Raw genomic sequence first — 19,493 nt, forward strand, 5'->3', positions numbered from 1 at the left:
GCAGTGTGTGGGTGTGAGGAAGGTTGCGGGGCTGTGAGGACTCCCCACAATCCCCCCCCATAGTGCAGCAGCAGATGGGGTTCTCAGGGAGCAGGTGCCTGGCAAAGCGCAGCTCCAGCAAGTGCTGCACATCAGCCTCTGCATGGCTGCCTGTATCACTGGTGCTTCCTGCCACTCATGTGCAGCCCCTGCACTATCATAGCAGGGAGTTAAGCCCCACATGCTATGCAGCCCCAGCAGGGAAGACACCTGGCTTCAGTATGTGGGGCTTCCTTCCCTGCTGTGCGAGTGCAGGGGCTGCACGTGAGTAGCAGGGAACACTGGCAATACAGACAGCCACACAAAGGCTGAGCCCCTTGCTGTAATATGCAGCACTGACTGAAGCTGTGCTCCACCTGCTGCTGCTGCTGCAACTGTCTGCTGGGGCTGAGCACCATGGTGGGGGACTCCCCACTCTCCCTCACACCCACACACTGTCCACCCCAGCTCCACACTGTCACCACCCCCTGTCCCCCTGGGTGTGGGTTCCGTTCTGCCACTAGCCCCAGATGCACATCCCGGGCTCCCTCCCAACTGCAGCCCCACCCCCACTGCTTCCCTACATACTGCCCAGAACCAGCAAGAGGCCAGGGAAACAGGCAGCTCCCGGTGGTTGTAGCAGCCCTGCATGGAAGCTGCATGCTGGCCAGCTGGGCCCTTCCACCCATGAGGGTGGGAGCCAGGTAAATAGGGTACTTTTTGGGGCTGCGTGTACATATGGGCACCTTGCTTCCACCCTTGTGGGTGGAAGGGCTGGGCAGGGCAGGGCACTATTTGTTGGGGAGCCCCATGGGCCAGATGAAAGTGCTAAATGGGCCAAATCCAGCACACAGGCCAACCCTGGTTAAGATCTGTGAGTTTTTCATTAACACGTTTTTTTTCTTTGCTGTACTATTAGGTGGACATAATGTGGGAAAAAAATTTTGTGGCAATTCCCCTTTGGGAAAGAACTAGTTCTACATTTAATACTCTTTTGTTATGTTTAATGTAAATTGGAGCTTTTTCCCCCCGCCTCTTTGGGTGCATTTACACAAGATGCTTTACTGCACATTAGACTAATGTAATGCACAGTAAAGCATCACTATCTTCATGTGCACAGGAGTTACTATACAGTATATTAATTTAATGCAGTATTTTCTAAAGGAACTAGAATAATGGTATCTTAACAAATGCGGCATACCACACATGTAGATGCTGCCTGGGAGCAAACTGGTCAACCTAGGCAGCAGAAGGGAACAGGGGGCAGGGAGAGCTGTCTCAGCTCACCAGGCAGCTGCCTGCCAACCACATATTATCAGGATGTGTCTCAATCTCTACATGGCTGGGAGAGCTATCCCAGATGCCTTCTAGCTACATGGAGATCAGGATGAGTCCCAATCTCCCACCTGCCCACCTAGCCAGGACTGCTCTCTCCTTCCCCCTCAGCCCCCCACTCGGGGCCAACCCTATCACCCCCTATCTGGGACAACTCTCCCCTACCCTCTGAGGATTGGGACTAAAACCCCATGGTCCCTGCCAGACTAGGGCTGGCACCTAGGGGAGCCTGAACTCCCCCTGGCTGCTGCAGGAGGGCAAAGCAGGGCAGGAACAGCCCTTGACTGGAATGCTCCTGTCAGGCTCAATTTGCTCTCGACAAGGGCGCATGTAGAGAAGTGTGTTGGGGAGAATATTAATGATCCTGAATTTTCTGCGCAGAAAATTCAGGCACATTAACTGCATGTGTATATACACTCTTGATAGTCATAGGCCACCTGCTGCTTATGGCTGAATATTTATTTGTTTCCCTGAATATTTATTATAATTTCAGTTTTAAATATAGCCCCTTCATGCATTTGTTGCATTTAGTCCTAACTGTGAAACAGATTAATGGATGTTTGGTTTAAAGATGAGAAACAGTAATTTAGTTTCTTCTCATTCACTTTGCTCTTTTTTTGCACATTAGCCTTTTCAGATTTTTAAATGATACTTCATAAAGTTTGAGGTAGGCTTTGAAAAAGCAATGATCCTTTGCTAGTCCAACACCCATTTTTTTCTTTTAGTATGTAATTTCCAAATGAGGATATTTGTTATTTTGTTTCAGAATATATAAAAAAATAAAAACAGCATGGCTGCATCTCCAGCTGGAAAAAGGTTCTACCAACCCCAGTCCTCTCTTCAACATAATATTGTGAGAGGAGGAAAATGAAGAAGCCTTGCAGGGTGAAATAAAGAAAATAATATCAGAAGGACAGTGGAAGAGAGAGAAAAGCAATTGTCTTAGTGCATAAAATTAATACAAAAAGAACTCTGTAACCATTATATTGGGATTTATGGTGCTATCTGAATTCCCACAAAGTGATTTTCTCTTCCTTCCTCTCTCCCCCATTATAGACTATGACAGGGGCCGGATGTGGCCTGCCAGCCCATTCTATCCAGTCTGTGGGGCCCCTAAAAAATTAAGAAAGTTAATATTTGTCTGCCCTGGGCTGCCCTCAATGGCTTGCCAAAACTCAATAAGCAACCTTCTCCCCAAAATAATTACCCACCCCAGTCTATGATATTAAAAGAAATCCCTTGATGACATGTCACCATAACACATTGGTGTTTCATGGTTGTTTTTATGAATACTAATATACTCTGCTCCTGGGGTATAAAACAATGCACCAACAAAACTCGAGCCAGGCTAGAAATATTGTATAAATTGGTTAATGTTAAAATAATTAAAATTTATTTTATTACCAAGTACATGATCAGAATAGACCAACTTACATTTACATTTAATAGGTGAGGGAATAAAATTATCACTAATACCTTTGACAGTGTTATCAGTGTTATCAAGATCCTAACTCTGGTGAAAGCTTAATGACTCTCCATCCATTTTGACTTCCAATAACCAGTGTGCTGCTCTGAGTAAACTAGTTCTTGGAAACCAACCTTCCACTCCTGTAATTGTTATGCTTCCTGATGCACCCAGCACACATGTAGGTTACGTGCACTTGGAAAAAGACTTGGGAAGAAACAAAAGATTTTCCAACTACACCTTCCACACACTTGGGAGCTGGAGCTGAAGCCCTGCACTCTGGGGCAGGAGTTTCCCAACTGCAGCTTCCCCCCAACCTGGCTGGGTGTTTGGTGCCTAGTGTACATCTGTACAGCTGCTCTCACGTCCCCGTGCTATCTGTTTCCAGAGTGGTGCAGCAGGGGCAGAAGGAGGAACCATTGTAGCCAGGGGAAGCTTAGCAGTACCTGGGCAGCTGCAGCTGTACTAGGAACAACCCTTCCAGGAAGCTGGGGCTGCTGGTGGGTGCAGGCGACTGTGTGGTGTGGGCTGCCCTGGGTGGGAGCAGGAAGGCCTCAGCCACATGCAGAGTGCTGTGGGGGCAGCTGCAGGCTGAATAAAATTAACTGGATAGCAGGATCCAGCCCATGGCCCATCCCTGGTTTAGAAGGACCAAGGTATATCACAAGGATATGATATACCTTGACTTTAGCAAAGCTTTTGGTACTCTCTCTCATGACATTCCCAGCATTGCCACTGCCTGCCCCAATTGCAGCCTGGCCCAGCCTCCACCAGGAAGAGCCCAGCACAGCCCCAGCCTGCAACAGCCCGCCCCAAGGAGCACATGCCCCCCCATGCCCTCCTGGGGCGCACGCTGCAGTGGGAGCCACCCTCCCCTGCACCTCCCGATGAGCCATGGCTTTGTCCTATGCTTTGCCCCACCCCACCCCAGCTGGGCAGCACCTGCCCCTGCCCCAGCCCCACTCACAACGGGGGCCTTGATCTGTCCCCCCCCGCCACACACCCCTTCCCTCCCCTACAACAGACTTAACAGCCAAACCCGGCTGCTCTCCTCACTGTGGAGCTGCATATTGGAATTGGATCAGTATCGGTTGATACTGCTTGTTAAAAAAATTGGCCAATGGTATTGGCCCAAAAATTCTCTCTTGATGCACCCCTAGTATCCATCTCACCAATGCCTCATTGTCTAGTTGGGAGGAAGTATCAAATGGTGTTCCTCAAAGTCTGTCTGACTGTGTTTAATATCTTTATTAATCATGCAGGACGTTGGCTGCTATAGTTCCCCTGCTTCGCCTGTGGCAAGTCAGGGTGCTGGGTCTATGTCAGGGTTGATAGTACTCTTATGTATAGTTTAGATTATGGACTGTATAAGATGGTTTGGATAGGGATGATCTTGCCTCAAGCAAGGGGGGTGGACTGATGACCTCTGGCTCCTTTTAGCCCTACTTTTCTATGATTCTGTGACCGAGTATATGCTTAGCAAATTTACCAATGACACCAAATTGGGCGGAGTTGCACTACCCTTTTGCTGGCTGAACTGCATGGCCCCTGCACCCTATACTTACTGCAGCAGTTTGGCAGTGGGGGCTGCTTCCTGACTGTGACCTGCTGCCACCTGCAACAGCATCCACCCCCTTGGACCTACGGCCCCATGGTTGCATGCCCACCAGACCTGGATAAGGTGCCCCCACTCTGCCATCTGGGCAGCTATTGCCCAGAAACTGTGCTCATTATGGTGGTCCACTTTGAACTGTCAAAGCGTGTCTTCTTGGCTGCAAATGGCCAAGAGGTCAGCCATCTCGTCTGCCTGGCCAGAACTCTGCCTACTGAGTATGCTCAGTAGCAGTGTGGACATTTGTGCCTGCTGTGCCTCCACATCAACATAGAGTACATCTTCACCAGGCCAGATAACAAGGAGTACAACAGCCAAAATTCATAGTTTCATAGTTTCTAGGGTGGGAAGGGACCTGAGCAGATCATCTAGTCCGACCCCCTGCCATGGCAGAAAAGAATACTGGGGTCAAATGACCCCAATACTGGGGTACATCACCTACAACTCTGCCAATCTCATCCATGCTATCACATGCTTACAATTCCTACATGCTGCCTATATTGGACAGAAAGGATGATCTCTATGTGTAAAAATGAATGAACACTGATCTGGTATTAGGTGCAAAAAGACATAAAAGCCTATGGCAGAACACTTTAATCTTCCTGTACAGTCTATTGCTGACCTCAGGATCACTATTCTTAAAAAGAATTTTTTTTTATAACAGTTTGAATGGGAAAACAAGAAATTATCTGCAAACTGGACCGTGTTAACTATGGTTTAAACAGGGACTATGGTTTATTTTCTTATTACCTGGATTAACTTTTGTGACCCCTTTGTTTCTGTGGGTTCTCTGCTTGTATCATTCTCATAGCACATCCCCTCCCCTATCCCTGCTTCCCTTCTTCTCTCCTGCTTTCCCACTTATTGTAGTCTAATCACTCACTCCACTTTATACTTTGTTCTATGTTGTCCTTTCACAGCATCTGCTGAAGTAAACGTGGGTTAATGAAAGTTTGTGTCCTCTCTCACGATATATACTCTTATATACCTTATTTCACAGTGTATAGGTCAGCTAACCACTTGAGTATTTCTCCAGAGTCTACGTAGGTTTTGTGGGCTGTACCATGCTCAGTGGTGCCACAGCTGTACTGTTGATCCCCTTTTCTGGTGACTGACCTCCTTTTAGTCACAGTTTGAACATAAAAAAAAAATCAATGAACTCTCTTTCACATTGAAAAAAAATCTCACTTAAAAAAAGAAAGTGATGATCTAAAAGTTATAATAATTATTTAACCCCTTTAAAATTCAATTATACCCAGAGCTGAAAGCTAGAGAGGGCATGAAGAATACAGTACATTATATAAGCAATACGTATCATGAAAAGAAACACAAAATCTAATGGAAGTAAGCCCAGCCCCGATGACTTTTTTTATTTTTTTATTTTATTTTTTTTTACAATACACAAGAAAAACTCTGTTGATTAGTAATGATCTCAAGGCATATATTCTGGCCTTTGTCATACATATGCCCCTTTTATGTTGTGTTTTATGTGTTAATAACTAGGAACATACTAGATCTCGTTCTGAGTTACACCATGACCCCTTTACATCTTGTGACAGATTGCCCTGACAACGTTCCCTGAGAAAGTTATGAAAACAAGGGGCCTGGCATAGGATAACCTTGTTCCCAGGTCCCAAAAGAAAAAGCTTATTGGTATAGCTAAATAATTACACTATGTTTATTTTATGCTTCCTAGGGCCCAAAGGCTAACATACAAATATCTGAAGGATAGAGAAGCTGCTGCATACCTCCAAAATATAGTGAGCCTAAGGACGGTGGCATAAAAGCTGCCTTTGTCTGTCCCAACCCCAAATCCACTAATAGAGTAACTAAGAATCAAGCTAAGTACCTATGTAACTTGAAACAGGATAATTTTATTCATGTAATCAAGAAATTGTAGAGTATGCACATAAGTACTCATTTTTATTTATAAATTTATTTTCATTTTACTGCATTATTTTACAGTGCCTTCAAAGTAGCTCCCTACTTTACATACTACATGGAAGGCAATGTGCCTCTTGAAACTGTAAGTGGAAGATGAGAGTTCCTGCTTAAAAGGAGGTTTCTGTTCTTCAAATCATTCTCTAAGAAAAGTTATTAGCTGAGAACAATTTAAACAGTGAAACTATTATTTTTTCTACAAGGATGAACAAATATTCATTGTACCTGATGGCAAAAGTGGGCTACCAGAAAAAACAGCTTAGAATATTACAGCATATTTTGTAGTCCACCTAATATATTAAGCTAGCTTGCAACTTTACCACATTTAAATGTAGTAAATGGCACTATAAACTAAAATAAATGTGGTACAAGGGTCTGAGATGACTTGCTCCATTTTAGTCTACATCAAAATGAGCATTTGATCTGTTGTATAGCAATAATTTTGTAAAATAATAGCATGAAACTGCATCAAAATAATATATCTTTTATAAAATTGTATACAAGATAATTAAATTTATCTTACATAAAAACACAAATGTCACGGTTTGCCAGAATTATATTTACAATATAAATTCTTCCCATTTACACACATGCATTAAAATAAAATCTTGGTATGTGATGAGCTATATCCCTAAAATAATACTATTATGATATCTAAATACAAACTCTCTGGGCCTCTATTTTATTTTTATAATAGGCTTATGCATTAGGCCTCAGTTAATTCATCTTTTAAAAACCTCAGGCTAAGGAAAACTGAAAGAGAGGCTTAAAGCACAGAGAATTAAGAACCATTATGGAAAGACAGTGATCTAGAACTCAGAATCAAATGCTGCTGAACTTCCCCCTAGGCCATGACACCATTCTAGGAAAAATGCTGCTCATGGAATAATGGTGATCAGGGCCATACAAGTATCACCTTAAAAGATAAATAGGAAGACTTCAGTTTACTTTAAGAGCAGGTTTTTGCCATTAGCATATTCATTCTCTTTCTTTCCATTGCCTTCTGTTGATTACATACAGCCACAAACTCTTTCCATCTTCCAAGCTTCCAGCTGCTTTCTACATCAGCCGATGTAGAACTAATTCAGAGGACAATGTACAGGGATTACAGAGGAATTACTGAAAGGCTACACCAGCAACACACCCATCAAGTATTGATCTGAGGGCTTTGCATTCTGTATTTGCACCACTGAAATTTAGCTTGACTTTGTTTTTTAATTCACAAGTTTAAAGTTCACAAATAGAACAAAATGTAACCAAAACAATAGCCTAAAAATGATATAGTTATTATTTTTATTGCTCTATGGCAACATTTTATGGAAGAGATTGCTGAAATAACTTAAACAACATCCCAATGTTCAAAAGGGAAGCCAAGTTAGCAGTCTACAGTTTGAATCAAAGCACCTAATGAAACCCACCTCCCTATTTTTTTCTCAGAGAACATTAGCTACCAGCTAAACATTCCAATATCAATGAAGCTGCCAATCTCCTGCAATTAATACCATTTTTGATAAAATATAAAGAGCATTTGGAGGAACTAAAACGCAAATATAACTTTTATCACTAATCAGTCAAACATAATCAAGTTGAAAAAATTGTTTTTGAAAAAGCTGTGAAATGTACAACAGAAAGGTTTACCTTGAAAAGCAGCTGCATTATGGGATATTAAGAACTTTAAAGCAGAACTTGATTCTTGAAGCACTTCCTGTATATCCTGCTTTGCTGAAACCTGATATCTCTCTTCCATATTTTTGGTACAGCATGTTGGGTTTTTAGAAGTGCAAACCTGAAGATCAGTCCCTAGAGAAAGAAGTACATTTTTATTTTCAAAATTCATTATTACTCTAGAGCACTCAGTGCCATCCAAGTCCTCCTCTGTAGACAAGACAAAGAAATAAAAGCACCATACAAAGATCTCAAAGATGTCCAATTCAACTGAACAAAAAAAAAAGAAAAAGATGAATGTAGGAACCAAGATATTTATTTGAAGAAAACAAACATAATTAAGGAGAATATCTCATATACCATTCTATTTTCTTAATACTGTGTGATCTCAACCTAGCTGTTGATTATACTGGATAAATACTGGGAGACATACAGGGAAGCATATGGCACAATAAATTACTGCTCGACTCCACTGCTGGCACTCCATAATCTACCCTCAAATGCTGAACTGACCAAGAAGGTACTAGGACTACCCACTGATAAACATAAGAGGCAACAGTGCTTACTAATGCAATGGTGGGAAGCTAACCTATGCCACCTGGCTGCGTTTACATTATTGGACTACTAATTTTTCTGATGAACTAACCATGATTTTTGCTCAATTGCCAGTGCCATTACTGACATACAGCTTACTGCATGCATATCTGATAAAATCCTAGTTCATAACTTGATGAGAAAGTTGAAATCTTTTCTTATTGCTGCAAACTATGCTACATTTATTCCAGGACACAGCCATCCCTTGTCATTTATTCATGAAAAAGATACACAAATATTCCAGTACCTCATAATCAGGGATCTTGGTTTTATCTGATTTTACAAAAATCCCAAATTTTTGGTTTAAAAAAGTAACCCAAAATCCCCATTTTCCATGATTAAAATAAAATGCTGTTAATGTAGAGATATATCTATAGTGTTTCATTTTAATCACAGAAAAATGTGGATTTGGCATTATTTTTTTTAAACAGAAAATTGGGGATTTTTAAAAATCAGACAAAACCAGGTCACCTGCTCATAATTGCCCCTCTTTTTGAAGTGAGGTAAAAATAAGTGATTTAATAATAAAATTATGGTGTATAAAATGTTTACATTTTTTTAATGGGCAAATCAATATTTCTGGGGGCAATGGGCACAATGAAGTGATTATTTAAATTAAGGGTTAACTTATGGGCTGGATCAGCTCACAGAGCAAAAGGGCTTTGCCTGTACCTTTGCCCAACAAGAGCTGCACAGTGAGTCACTGCACTAGAACTGGGCAGATAAAAGCTGGCAATGCTGCCACTTCTCCCTTCCTCCTTAACTCCAGTTTCCCTTCCTCCTTAACCTTCAGTGTGGGCACAGCTTCTAACTGAAAGAGAGCTGTGCCAAGGCTGAGTAGCTTCCAGCTGTACCCATGTTACAGTCAGGGGGCAAGGAGTTTGGAAAAACAGCAGCAACAAGGGCATAAATCTGGTCCTGGTGCAGGCACACCTGAAGCCTCCTCATCACTGAAGCCCTCAGGCCTACATCAAACAGGAGGCAGGTTGTTCTGCCCTGTGGTTTGTAAAGGTTGATTTAAACCATGGTTATAATAAGGATTTAATAAGGTCTTTGAAAGTCAAGTTCTTTTCTCATATACACAAAATGTATCAGATTTGTGTATCAGGAGATTTCTTGGACTATACATGATTTTTTTTCTATCTCTTCCCTGGTTGACATCTTCCTCAAGACAGGCAGCACCAGGTAAGAAAAAACAATGGAATATGGGGAAGGGGAGCAAAATAGTTGGGGGGACAGGGACTATCCAGATTAACACTGACAATACCCAGTGTAATTAAGCCTTTAGCTCTAGTACATACTTTTAACCATGTCACAACATGTTTATAGAACAATAGAATATTAGGTTTAGAAGAGACTTCAGGACACCATTTAGTCCAATCTTCCCCCCTCCCCCATTCAAAGCAGAACCATCCCCAACTAGATTATCCTAGCCAATGATTTGTCTAGCTGGATCTTAAAAACTTCCAAGCATGGAGTGCCCACCACCTTTCTGTGTAACTTGTTCCAATTTACTGTACTACCCTCCTAGTGAGAGAATTTTTCCCAATTTCCAACTTAAACTTCCCTTGATGCAACTTGGGACCATTGCTCCTTGTTCTGTCATCTGTCACCACTGAGAACAATCTAGCTTCATCCTGTTTCAAACCACCCATCAGGTAGTTGAAGGCTGCTATCAAATTCCTCCTCAGTCTTCTCTTCTCCAGACTAAATGGGCATTTTTATATATGTTCCAGGAGGTGCAGGGGAGTGCTTTAATTAGCAATTACTTTTACTTAAATATGCCCAAGACTCACATGTATCAGCATCCCCTACACTGAAAAATGGTGGCAGAGTGCTTTGAATTAAAGCTCATCAAATTAACTTTAGTTCAAAGTGCCCCGCTGCCATTTCTCGGCATTGGGACGCTAATGCATGTGATGCTATTAATTGAGTTTGCTCTGATGTGCTGGATTTCCAGTGCATTGGAGCCAGCTCCCTGCACATGTATAGGAGTCCAATAAGCCCAATTCCCTCAGAATGTCCTCAGAAGTGATGTGCCGCAGCCACCAAACCATGTTCACTGCCCTCTGCTAGACTCTCTCCAATTTGTCCACATACATTCTGTAGTGCGGGGCTGGAAACTAGACACACTAGTCTAGATGTTGCCTCATCACTGCCACATAGGGCACATCCACACATGCAAGCATGTGCACTTGCAGCAGCTCAAATAGAAGCGGTGCAAATTTGAGCCAGGGTTTTTTGCTTCGGCAAATGTGCTCAGACATGCACTTTGTTGTGGAGCAAATTGTGCCACTTGGGGCAAAATAACCCTGCCTGGCTTCCCCTGAATTTTCAGCTAGGGAGAGCTACAGCCCCGGGCCAGCATGTGTACTATCCCCAGCAGTATAAAAAGCTGCCCTGTCCTGGCCCTAGCAATATAAAAAGCCACCCTGGCAAGTAGCTCAGGGCTACTAGCTCTCAGGATATTCTGGGGCCCAGCCAACTGGTACCTGGGAACACTACCCCTTGTGCCAGCTGGACTGCTGAAGCAGCTCTGAGAGTTCCCTGCACCAGTCTGGCAGTGGGGGGTTGGCCCTCTCACAAAGGGTTAAGCCCCCCAACAGGGGGTTCATCCCCCACACAAGGGGTATGCCCCCAACAGGGGGTTTGGCCCCCCACACAAGGGGTACAACCCCCCAGTGGTGGCCAAATGGCCCCCACAGGGGCTACCACCTCCTTTGCAAGACCCACATGCCCCACCCCAGCCCAGCAATTGCTGCCTCACCTGGCTCCATCCCCCACCAGTTCCTGCAGCCCCTGCAATGGCAACCCCACCCAGCCTCACCCCACCCAACTTCCACCCCCACATCCCCATGGATACCCCCACAACCCCAGGCACCATCACTTTAAAAAAAAACCAGAAAAAAAACCAGGAAAAAAAGCCTCTGCTTACCTTAGAAGCGGGGTGGGGGGGGAGCTCCAGGGCCTCCTGGCAGAGCTCTCTGGGGCAGCACAGGGCAGTGGGGGGGGGGACAGCAGCGCCCGGGCTGGGGCCGCTGGGGCTGTCAGCCTGCCCTACGGTATGCAGGCGAGACCCCAGTCAGCCAGACAGCAGTTGGAGCTGCGGATAAGCGCCAGGGTTTTTATTTGTTTTGTTTTGTTTTTTAAACTATGGGGGAGGGATTGGGGGGGCTTGTGGGGATGAGGCTGGACAGGGGTTGGGGGCATTTGTGGGGCTATCAGGGGTCCCCCCCATGGTTCCCTCCCCCCCTCCTCCAGCCCCCCAACTCACAGGCACCGGAGCCCTGGTGCTGAAACATGTGGCCTGGCCAGCCGTCTTTTTCAGCACCAGGACAAGGACCAACCATAGAGACACTCTGGCAGCCAGAACATCTCTGTGGAGGACCCAGCCTCTGGTTGCCTCAGGGCACGGTTGGGGACCGTGCCCTGCTCTGCTTTTTTAAACATCTATTTTTTCTCCCCATGCCGCAAGTTTGCAGCACAGGGAACATTTTTTTGTTCCCACACATGCCTGTCACCCCACCTCAAAGGGGTCTGATGTGGGGCAAGAGGCACATGCGTGCTTGTGTGGATGCGCCCATAGAGGGCAAGAATCACTTTCCTCAATCTGTGGGCAATGCTCCTACTAATGCAGTCCAATATGCTATTAGCCTTCTTGGCAAGGGCACACTGTTGTCTCATATTTAGCTTATTCTCCACTGTAGCCACCAAGTCCTTTTCTGCAGAGCTGCTGTTTAATCAGTTCGTCCCTGGCCTGTACCAGTGCATGAGATTTTTCTGCCCTAAGGATTTTGTACATCTCCTTATTGAACCTCATGAGATTTCTTTTAGTCCAACCCTCCAATTTGTCGAGGTTTCTGCATTTCATTAACAGCACCTCAAAAGTGCAATTAAAAAAAAAATCTGCCTAACAAGAAGCCACCTTAGAGCAAACATTAAGATGCATCTAAATTTCCATCCTTCTCTTTATATTTCTAACATCATGGCTATACTACTGTCCAGCCAAACCCAGAATTGCTGCCCTGAAATTGCCCACTTACTCCTGCTTTACCAATGCCTAGATCCAGCAATTAGTCAGAGAAGATGGTTTAGAGGGATTCCAAGTGTATGTCCCTGAAACAAAAAATACTGAAAGTAGCACTGGGGTAGGCACTCAGAACTCATTCAAGCCATCCACCCAAAGGGCTCACAAACTATATGACACAGGTTTCAGTCTGGGTGAAACAGACAAATGGTTTGGGGTGGAGGTGGCAGAATGATCCATTCAAATAAACAAATTCAGCCCAAGTCAGCTTGCCACAGGCATTCCCAATGCCAAGTGAAAGCAATGCGACTACCAAGATAACTATATAAGGCATGTGGCTGTATGGCACCTTTGTTACTGCCCCATCATTTAGTACTTCCTTGTGGAAGTACTAAAAAATGACACAGTAACAGCCTGTACTGCACCATGGCAGCTGTGCACAGTTATTTTTGGCTCCTACATCGCCATAGCAATGTGCAATAATGAGGGAGTACACTGCTACAGTGACATAGCGGTGGCATCATGGTTTTTGCCAACAGAGAGTACAGCACCATAGTGCATCACTACATTGCCGTAGCTTCTTGCATAGACTTGCCCATTTTGAAATAAGAGGATTTCTGACTTGATGTTAGATTGTCAAATGCCTGGAAAAAGTTTGGCAAAACTTCCTTATGGTGTGGGTTCCAACTGCTATTACAAAAAAAGTCTTGCTTTTTTGCTAAAATATATATGATAAACATTGATTTATAACTATTCATAAAATTGAATTTATAAGGTACTTAACTGTCTCCACACCTTGTGTCTTACAATGCCACCACTTCTAAGGAGACCTAATTCAGTTTAGTAAGGACTACTGTAAAGAAATTAATAATAGATTATCAAGGATCCTGGTTCTCTCTGATTAAAAAAAAAATCCACAACTTTCAGATTTAGAAAAGCAACCTAAAACCCACATAATATATATTAGAAGTGTTTCATTTTAATCACAGAAAAACGTGGATTTTGGGTTACTTTATTTTATCTGAAAATTGGGGATTTTTTTTTTAATCAGAGAATACCAGGATCCCTCTATATTATGTCTCTTTCCTACTCTAAAGAGAAACATTTGTCAAAGCATAAAGATAAAAAGTAGGTATTGCCCCATGGCAAGAAACCATTTCCTGAAATAAATCCATTCCACAGACATAAACAGAGGTAAATCTTACTATTTCAAAAATGAGCACTATGTTAAACACTCCCATACCCATGAAGAATTCAGAAACTGGAAATACTCTTGCATGTTACCATAAAGAGAATAATGTAACCTTTGGATATGAAAATGGATTCAAGCAAGTGAAATCCCAAAAGTGGTGTTTTCGTCAGTCAATCCTCCCAGTCTCGGGCTATGGGCTGAGGAGGGAGAGGAGGATCCACGCAGTGAACCAAAGACTGCGGAGCTGGTGTCATCGGGAAGGCTTTGGCTTCCATGACCACAGCCCGCTCTTTCGTGAGAGAGGCAGTGAGCTGCTGGGAAGAGATGGCCTCTACCTCTCCCCCCTGGGGAGGAGGCTCTTCTCAACCAGGCTGGCTGACCTGCTCCACCAGGCTTTAAACTAAGCCTGCTGGGGGATGGGGGGGACGACTGCCACTGCTGGCCCGCTGAGCGACCCTTGCAAAGCCAGCAGACCAAGCACTTAAGGGAGCCCACCCCTGCTCCAGCCCTGGCACAATCTGTGGGCAAGGCAAGAGCCCCTAAGGGCACACTTGCCTGCCTGTACACTAACGCCAGGAGCCTGGGTAACAAGCAGGAGGAGCTTGTCCTCCTGCTCAGTGCAAAGAATTATTAAGTCATTGGGATAACGGAGACCTGGTGGGACTCCACCCATGACTGGACCATGGGTATAGAGGGCTATACCCTGTACAGGAGGGATCATGGTGACAAAAGGGGTGGGGGTGTAGCTCTCTATGTGAAGGAAAGCTACATGTCCCTGCAAGCTGATGTTGGCGACCGGCATGGACAGCTAGAGACCCTCTGGGTAAAAATTTGTGGGAAAAACGGCACAGGGGACACAACGGTGGGAGTCTGCTACAGACCTCCCACTCAAAGTCCTGAGCTTGACCAGGAGTTCGCCCAGGAACTGACTGAGGCCACTTGCTCCAGGACCTTGGTTGTCATGGGTGCCTTCAATTACCCAGACATCTCCTGGGAAGATCACTCAGCAAAATCCAAGCAGTTGCAAAGCTTTCTCTCGTGCGTGGATGACCTCTACCTGACTCAAGAAGTCTATGAGCCAACGAGAGGCAAAGCGCTGCTCGACCTGGTACTGGCTATGGGGGACGACCTAATCGGTGACCTAGTGATCGATGGGAAGCTGGGGGACAGCGAACACGAGCTGATCACCTTCACTATCCGCCATAAAGCTGGCAAGTCAGTCAGCAACACAGAAGTCCTTGACTTCAGAAAAGCCGACTTTGACAAGCTCAAGAGGCTTGTCGGTCAGGCCCTCAGGGACCATGACCCCAGGGAGATGGGAGTTCAAGAAGAGTGGTTGCTTCTCAAGGAAGCAATCCTCAAGGCACAAGCTAAATCTATTCCAACATGGAGGAAAGGCAGCAAGAAGGCACAGCAGCCCTCCTGGCTCTCTAGGGACCTTGCGGACCTCCTGTGGCTAAAAAGGAAAGCCTACAAAGGATGGAGGATGGGATTCACCTCCAAGGAGGATTATTCTGCACTGGTCCGGTCCTGCAGGGAGCAAACCAGAAAAGCCAAGGCTGCAACTGAACTCCAACTAGCTTCAGGCATCAAGGACAACAAAAAGTCCTTTTTCAGATATGTGGGGAGCCAGAGGAAAAGCAAGGGCAATGTTGGACCCCTGCTAAACCAGATTGGGCAACTGACAACTGATGCCCAGGAAAAAGCCAACCTATTAAATAGGTACTTTGCGTCAGTCTCTCATCAGTCCCATGGGATGCCCATGCCTGCTATGGGACAGGGAGATCCAGGTGATGGGGATCCCCTACCCTCCATAAATGCTGACCTCGTGAAGGAACACCTTGAGAAGCTGGATACCTTCAAGTCAGACGGCCCTGACAATCTGCACCCCAGGGTACTCAAGGAGCTGGCGAGCGTCATAGCTCAGCCCCTGGCACGGATCTTTGAAAACTCCTGGCACTCTGGTGTAGTGCCCAAAGACTGGAAGAAGGCCAATGTGGTGCCGATCTTCAAGAAAGGGAGGAGAGTGGATCCGGCTAACTACAGGCCCATTAGCCTGACTTCTATCCTGGGGAAGATCTTAGAAAAGTTTATTAAGGAGGCCATCCTTGATGGACTGGCCCAGGCTAACATCCTAAGGGATAGCCAGCACAGGTTTGTTGAGGTCTTGTTTGACCAATCTCATTTCCTTCTATGACCAGGTGACATATCACCTCGATGAGGGAGAAGAGATTGATGTCATATATCTTGACTTCAAAAAAGCCTTTGATCTGGTATCCCACGATCACATCTTGGCCAAACTGGCCAGTTGTGGCCTTGGCTCCACCACGATCCGCTGGCTGGGAAACTGGCTCCGTGGTCAGACCCAGAGGGTTGTAATCGATGACAGTCACTCATCGTGGTGCCCTGTGACCAGTGGGGTCCCTCAAGGCTCTGTCCTGGGACCCATACTGTTCAACATCTTCATTAATGATGTGGACATTGAAGTCAGGAGTGGACTGGCCAAGTTCGCCGATGACACCAAATTTTGGGGCAAAGCATCCATGCCAGAAGATAGGCGGGTGATCCAGGCTGACCTGGACAAGCTCAGCAAATGGGCGGACGAGAACCTGGTGGTGTTTAACAACGAAAAATGCAAGGTTCTTCACCTTGGGAGGAAAAACCTCCAGCATCCTTATAGGCTCGGCAGTGCTACGTTGGATAGCACTACAGAAGAAAGAGACTTGGGGGTCATCATTGACCACAAGATGAACATGAGCCTGCAATGCGATGCTGCAGCTAGTAAAGCAACCAAAACGCTGGCTTGCATCCATAGATGCTTCTCGAGCAAATCCCAGGACGTCATTCTCCCCTTGTACTCGGCCTTGGTGAGGCCGCAGCTGGAGTACTGCATCCAGTTTTGGGCTCCACAATTCAAAAAGGATGTGGAGAAGCTTGAGAGAGTCCAGAGGAGAGCCACGCACATGATCAGAGGTCAGGAAAACAGATCTTACGACGACAGGCTGAGAGCCATGGGACTCTTTAGCCTGGAAAAGCGTAGGCTCAGGGGTGATCTGATGGCCACCTATAAGTTTATCAAGGGTGACCACCAGGATCTGGGGGAATGTTTGTTCACCAGAGCGCCCCAATGGATGACGAGGTCGAACGGTCACAAACTCCTGCAAGACCGTTTCAGGCTGGACATAAGGAAGAATTTCTTTACTGTCCGAGCCCCCAAGGTCTGGAACAGTCTGCCAGCAGAGGTGGTTCAAGCGCCTACATTGAACACCTTCAAGAGTAAATTGGATGCTTATCTTGCTGGGATCCTATGACCCCAGCTGACTTCCTGCCCTTTGGGCAGGGGGCTGGACTCGATCTCCCGAGGTCCCTTCCAGCCCTAATGTCTATGAAATCTATGAAATCTATGAAATCTTGCCCTATGCATAGATAGTTTGTTTAAGTAAACTTTCTAAATTTCTGTGTAATTTACTATTGTTTTCTTTCTCCAAGGTGTATTTTTTATCTCTTTCTCTGTCTTTAGTATAAATACGCTTGTAAACTTAGAGAGTCTGAGAAATCCTTTGAAACAGACAAGTGGGTGATTCCCCTTGCTGTATGGAATTCTCCCTGTGATCACAGCATAGCCCTAAATAAAGAAATGCTGGCTCTGTCAGTTCTGATTCAACCACAATGCGAAGTTTGATTTCTTCCACACTACACACGCACTACTGTGCAGTAAGTAATCACAAGTAAATTTGCTACTTGCCTTTGCATATTTACTCATGATCAGGGCTGCTGGTTTTCTCTGATTTAAAAAAAAATTCCAATTTTCGGTTAAAAAATGAAACCCCAAATCCATATTTTTCAATGATTTAAATGAAACACCACTAATTTATTTATTTTATATATATAAGTGGTGTTACATTTTAAATCTCAGAAAAATGTGGATGTGGGGTTACTGTTTTTTAACTGAAAATTGGAGATTTTTTTTAAATCAAAGAAAACCAGGATCCTTGCTCATGATTAGAACAAACTACTGTGCAGTAAGTGTCCATGTGTATAGATTGTGATTCTTTCTGTGCAATAATTAGCCCTAACCTTGAGTAAAATATTTTGAGTACACATGCCCAGTGTGTTATATATCAGGAAATATACCCTTCCTAAACTTTAGACAAGGGAGGCAAAGCTGGAATTCAGGGAAGAAAAATCTGTAACAAAGAAGATATAAGTCTTCTTTATCCTAGAAGTAGCTGTACCTGTTTTATTAAATACATGTTATCTGTTATGAATTGTGCCTCCACATATAACAGATATGAGAACTGATAAGCTTTGGCAGCTGGAAAGAGTATCAGGTTATTACACAAGATGATCCTGCACATTGGTTTATACAAGTAGTAAATAAATGCATAGTAACCTGAATTTGTGCCATGCAATATGCTGTAGATACGCCTTTAAAGGCCTAAGTCACAATATTAGAATTACATAAACATACTATTCTAGTATTGAATATCACAATGTGCCTAATATTAAATTAGTTAAGAATTAGATTATTCCTTGCAAAATGACATACTGTTGAGACAGCAAGCAACAAAATAGTATAATATATGCCACCCACATTCAAACAAATTACAGGAGTGAGATCAGACCTTCAGTAATATTTACTATTCATACTATGAAGGTTTATCCAGAGGAACCAAATATAGTTTTTTTTCTGTTGTTTGTTTGTTTTATTCTCAGTAAAATCATACAGGGAACATAACACTGGGAGACAAGTGATTATCAGTCTGCAGGATGCCAGTTCCCATGTACTTGACATATACCAACGAAATGTGTACACTGGTAGCAATATTTGCAATACTGTATTTGTAACAATTTCTTTATAACTGGATGTTATATTGCATTATCTTATTTATTTAAACTGCATTATCATATTTAAACAGTAACTTAAGTATTCATTACTACTGTAAAAATTGAAACAGTTATAAATACACACATGAGGCTTTCTAAAAAGCAAAAAACATTGTGGTTAAATTATTTCAACAAGATTTAATAGACTTAAATGAAAATCAGAATGAATAAAAATCCATTAAAAAATGAAGTTTAAACTTCAATTTGATTTTTATTTAAATTGGATTTTTCATTTATATTATAATTATGTTTTTCTTTTTTAAAAAAGCTTAAAATAAAATTTGAATTTAATACAGCATAGGCTAATGTATAATTTTAGTATCATCTATTAAAGTAATTAAAGTAATTTAAATAAAACAATATGTTGAGTCAATGAGCCTCTGCTAAAAGTCTGGAGTTAAAGGCTAATTTTCTTCTATATAAAAATGATGGAGGTGTAGCAGGATTGGGCAGTTGTGATGCCTGCTGGTGGCTGTATGATTCCTGTCCCACTCTGGCTCCTCAGGGCACCCTCCCTCTCCTCTTCCTGCCGCACCTTGATGGAATTAATTTATTATAGAAGGGAGGCTGCACTCAGACCTTTGATGCATATGCGTAGGCAGGAGTTTTGGGGGAGTGTAGACTGCCCAGACCTTCTATCCTTCACTTTAGACTACTGAAACCAAATCCAAAGGCTAGATCAAGTCCAGATGTTTGGTGCTTCTCTGGCTGTAACTGTATAAACATCTTTGAATCGCATCTTGCATATCTTATGGCA

The 19,493-nt window shown here is 43.9% G+C and overlaps 1 protein-coding gene across 1 annotated transcript in view; it reads right to left on the reverse strand.

Moving 5' to 3' along the window:
• GPC5 (glypican 5) overlaps window positions 1-19,493 on the reverse strand; it is a 1,214,889-nt gene that overhangs the window by 1,123,090 nt on the left and 72,306 nt on the right. The window contains exon 5 of the mRNA XM_090023649.1: window positions 8,010-8,171. Within this exon, the coding sequence (XP_089879775.1) occupies window positions 8,010-8,171 (162 nt within the window). The remainder of the gene's footprint in view (window positions 1-8,009; window positions 8,172-19,493) is intronic.

Source organism: Crocodylus siamensis, chromosome 1 (assembly GCF_052110815.1).
Source record: "Crocodylus siamensis isolate JL-2025a chromosome 1, ASM5211081v1, whole genome shotgun sequence".
Classification (NCBI taxonomy): Eukaryota; Metazoa; Chordata; order Crocodylia; family Crocodylidae; genus Crocodylus; species Crocodylus siamensis.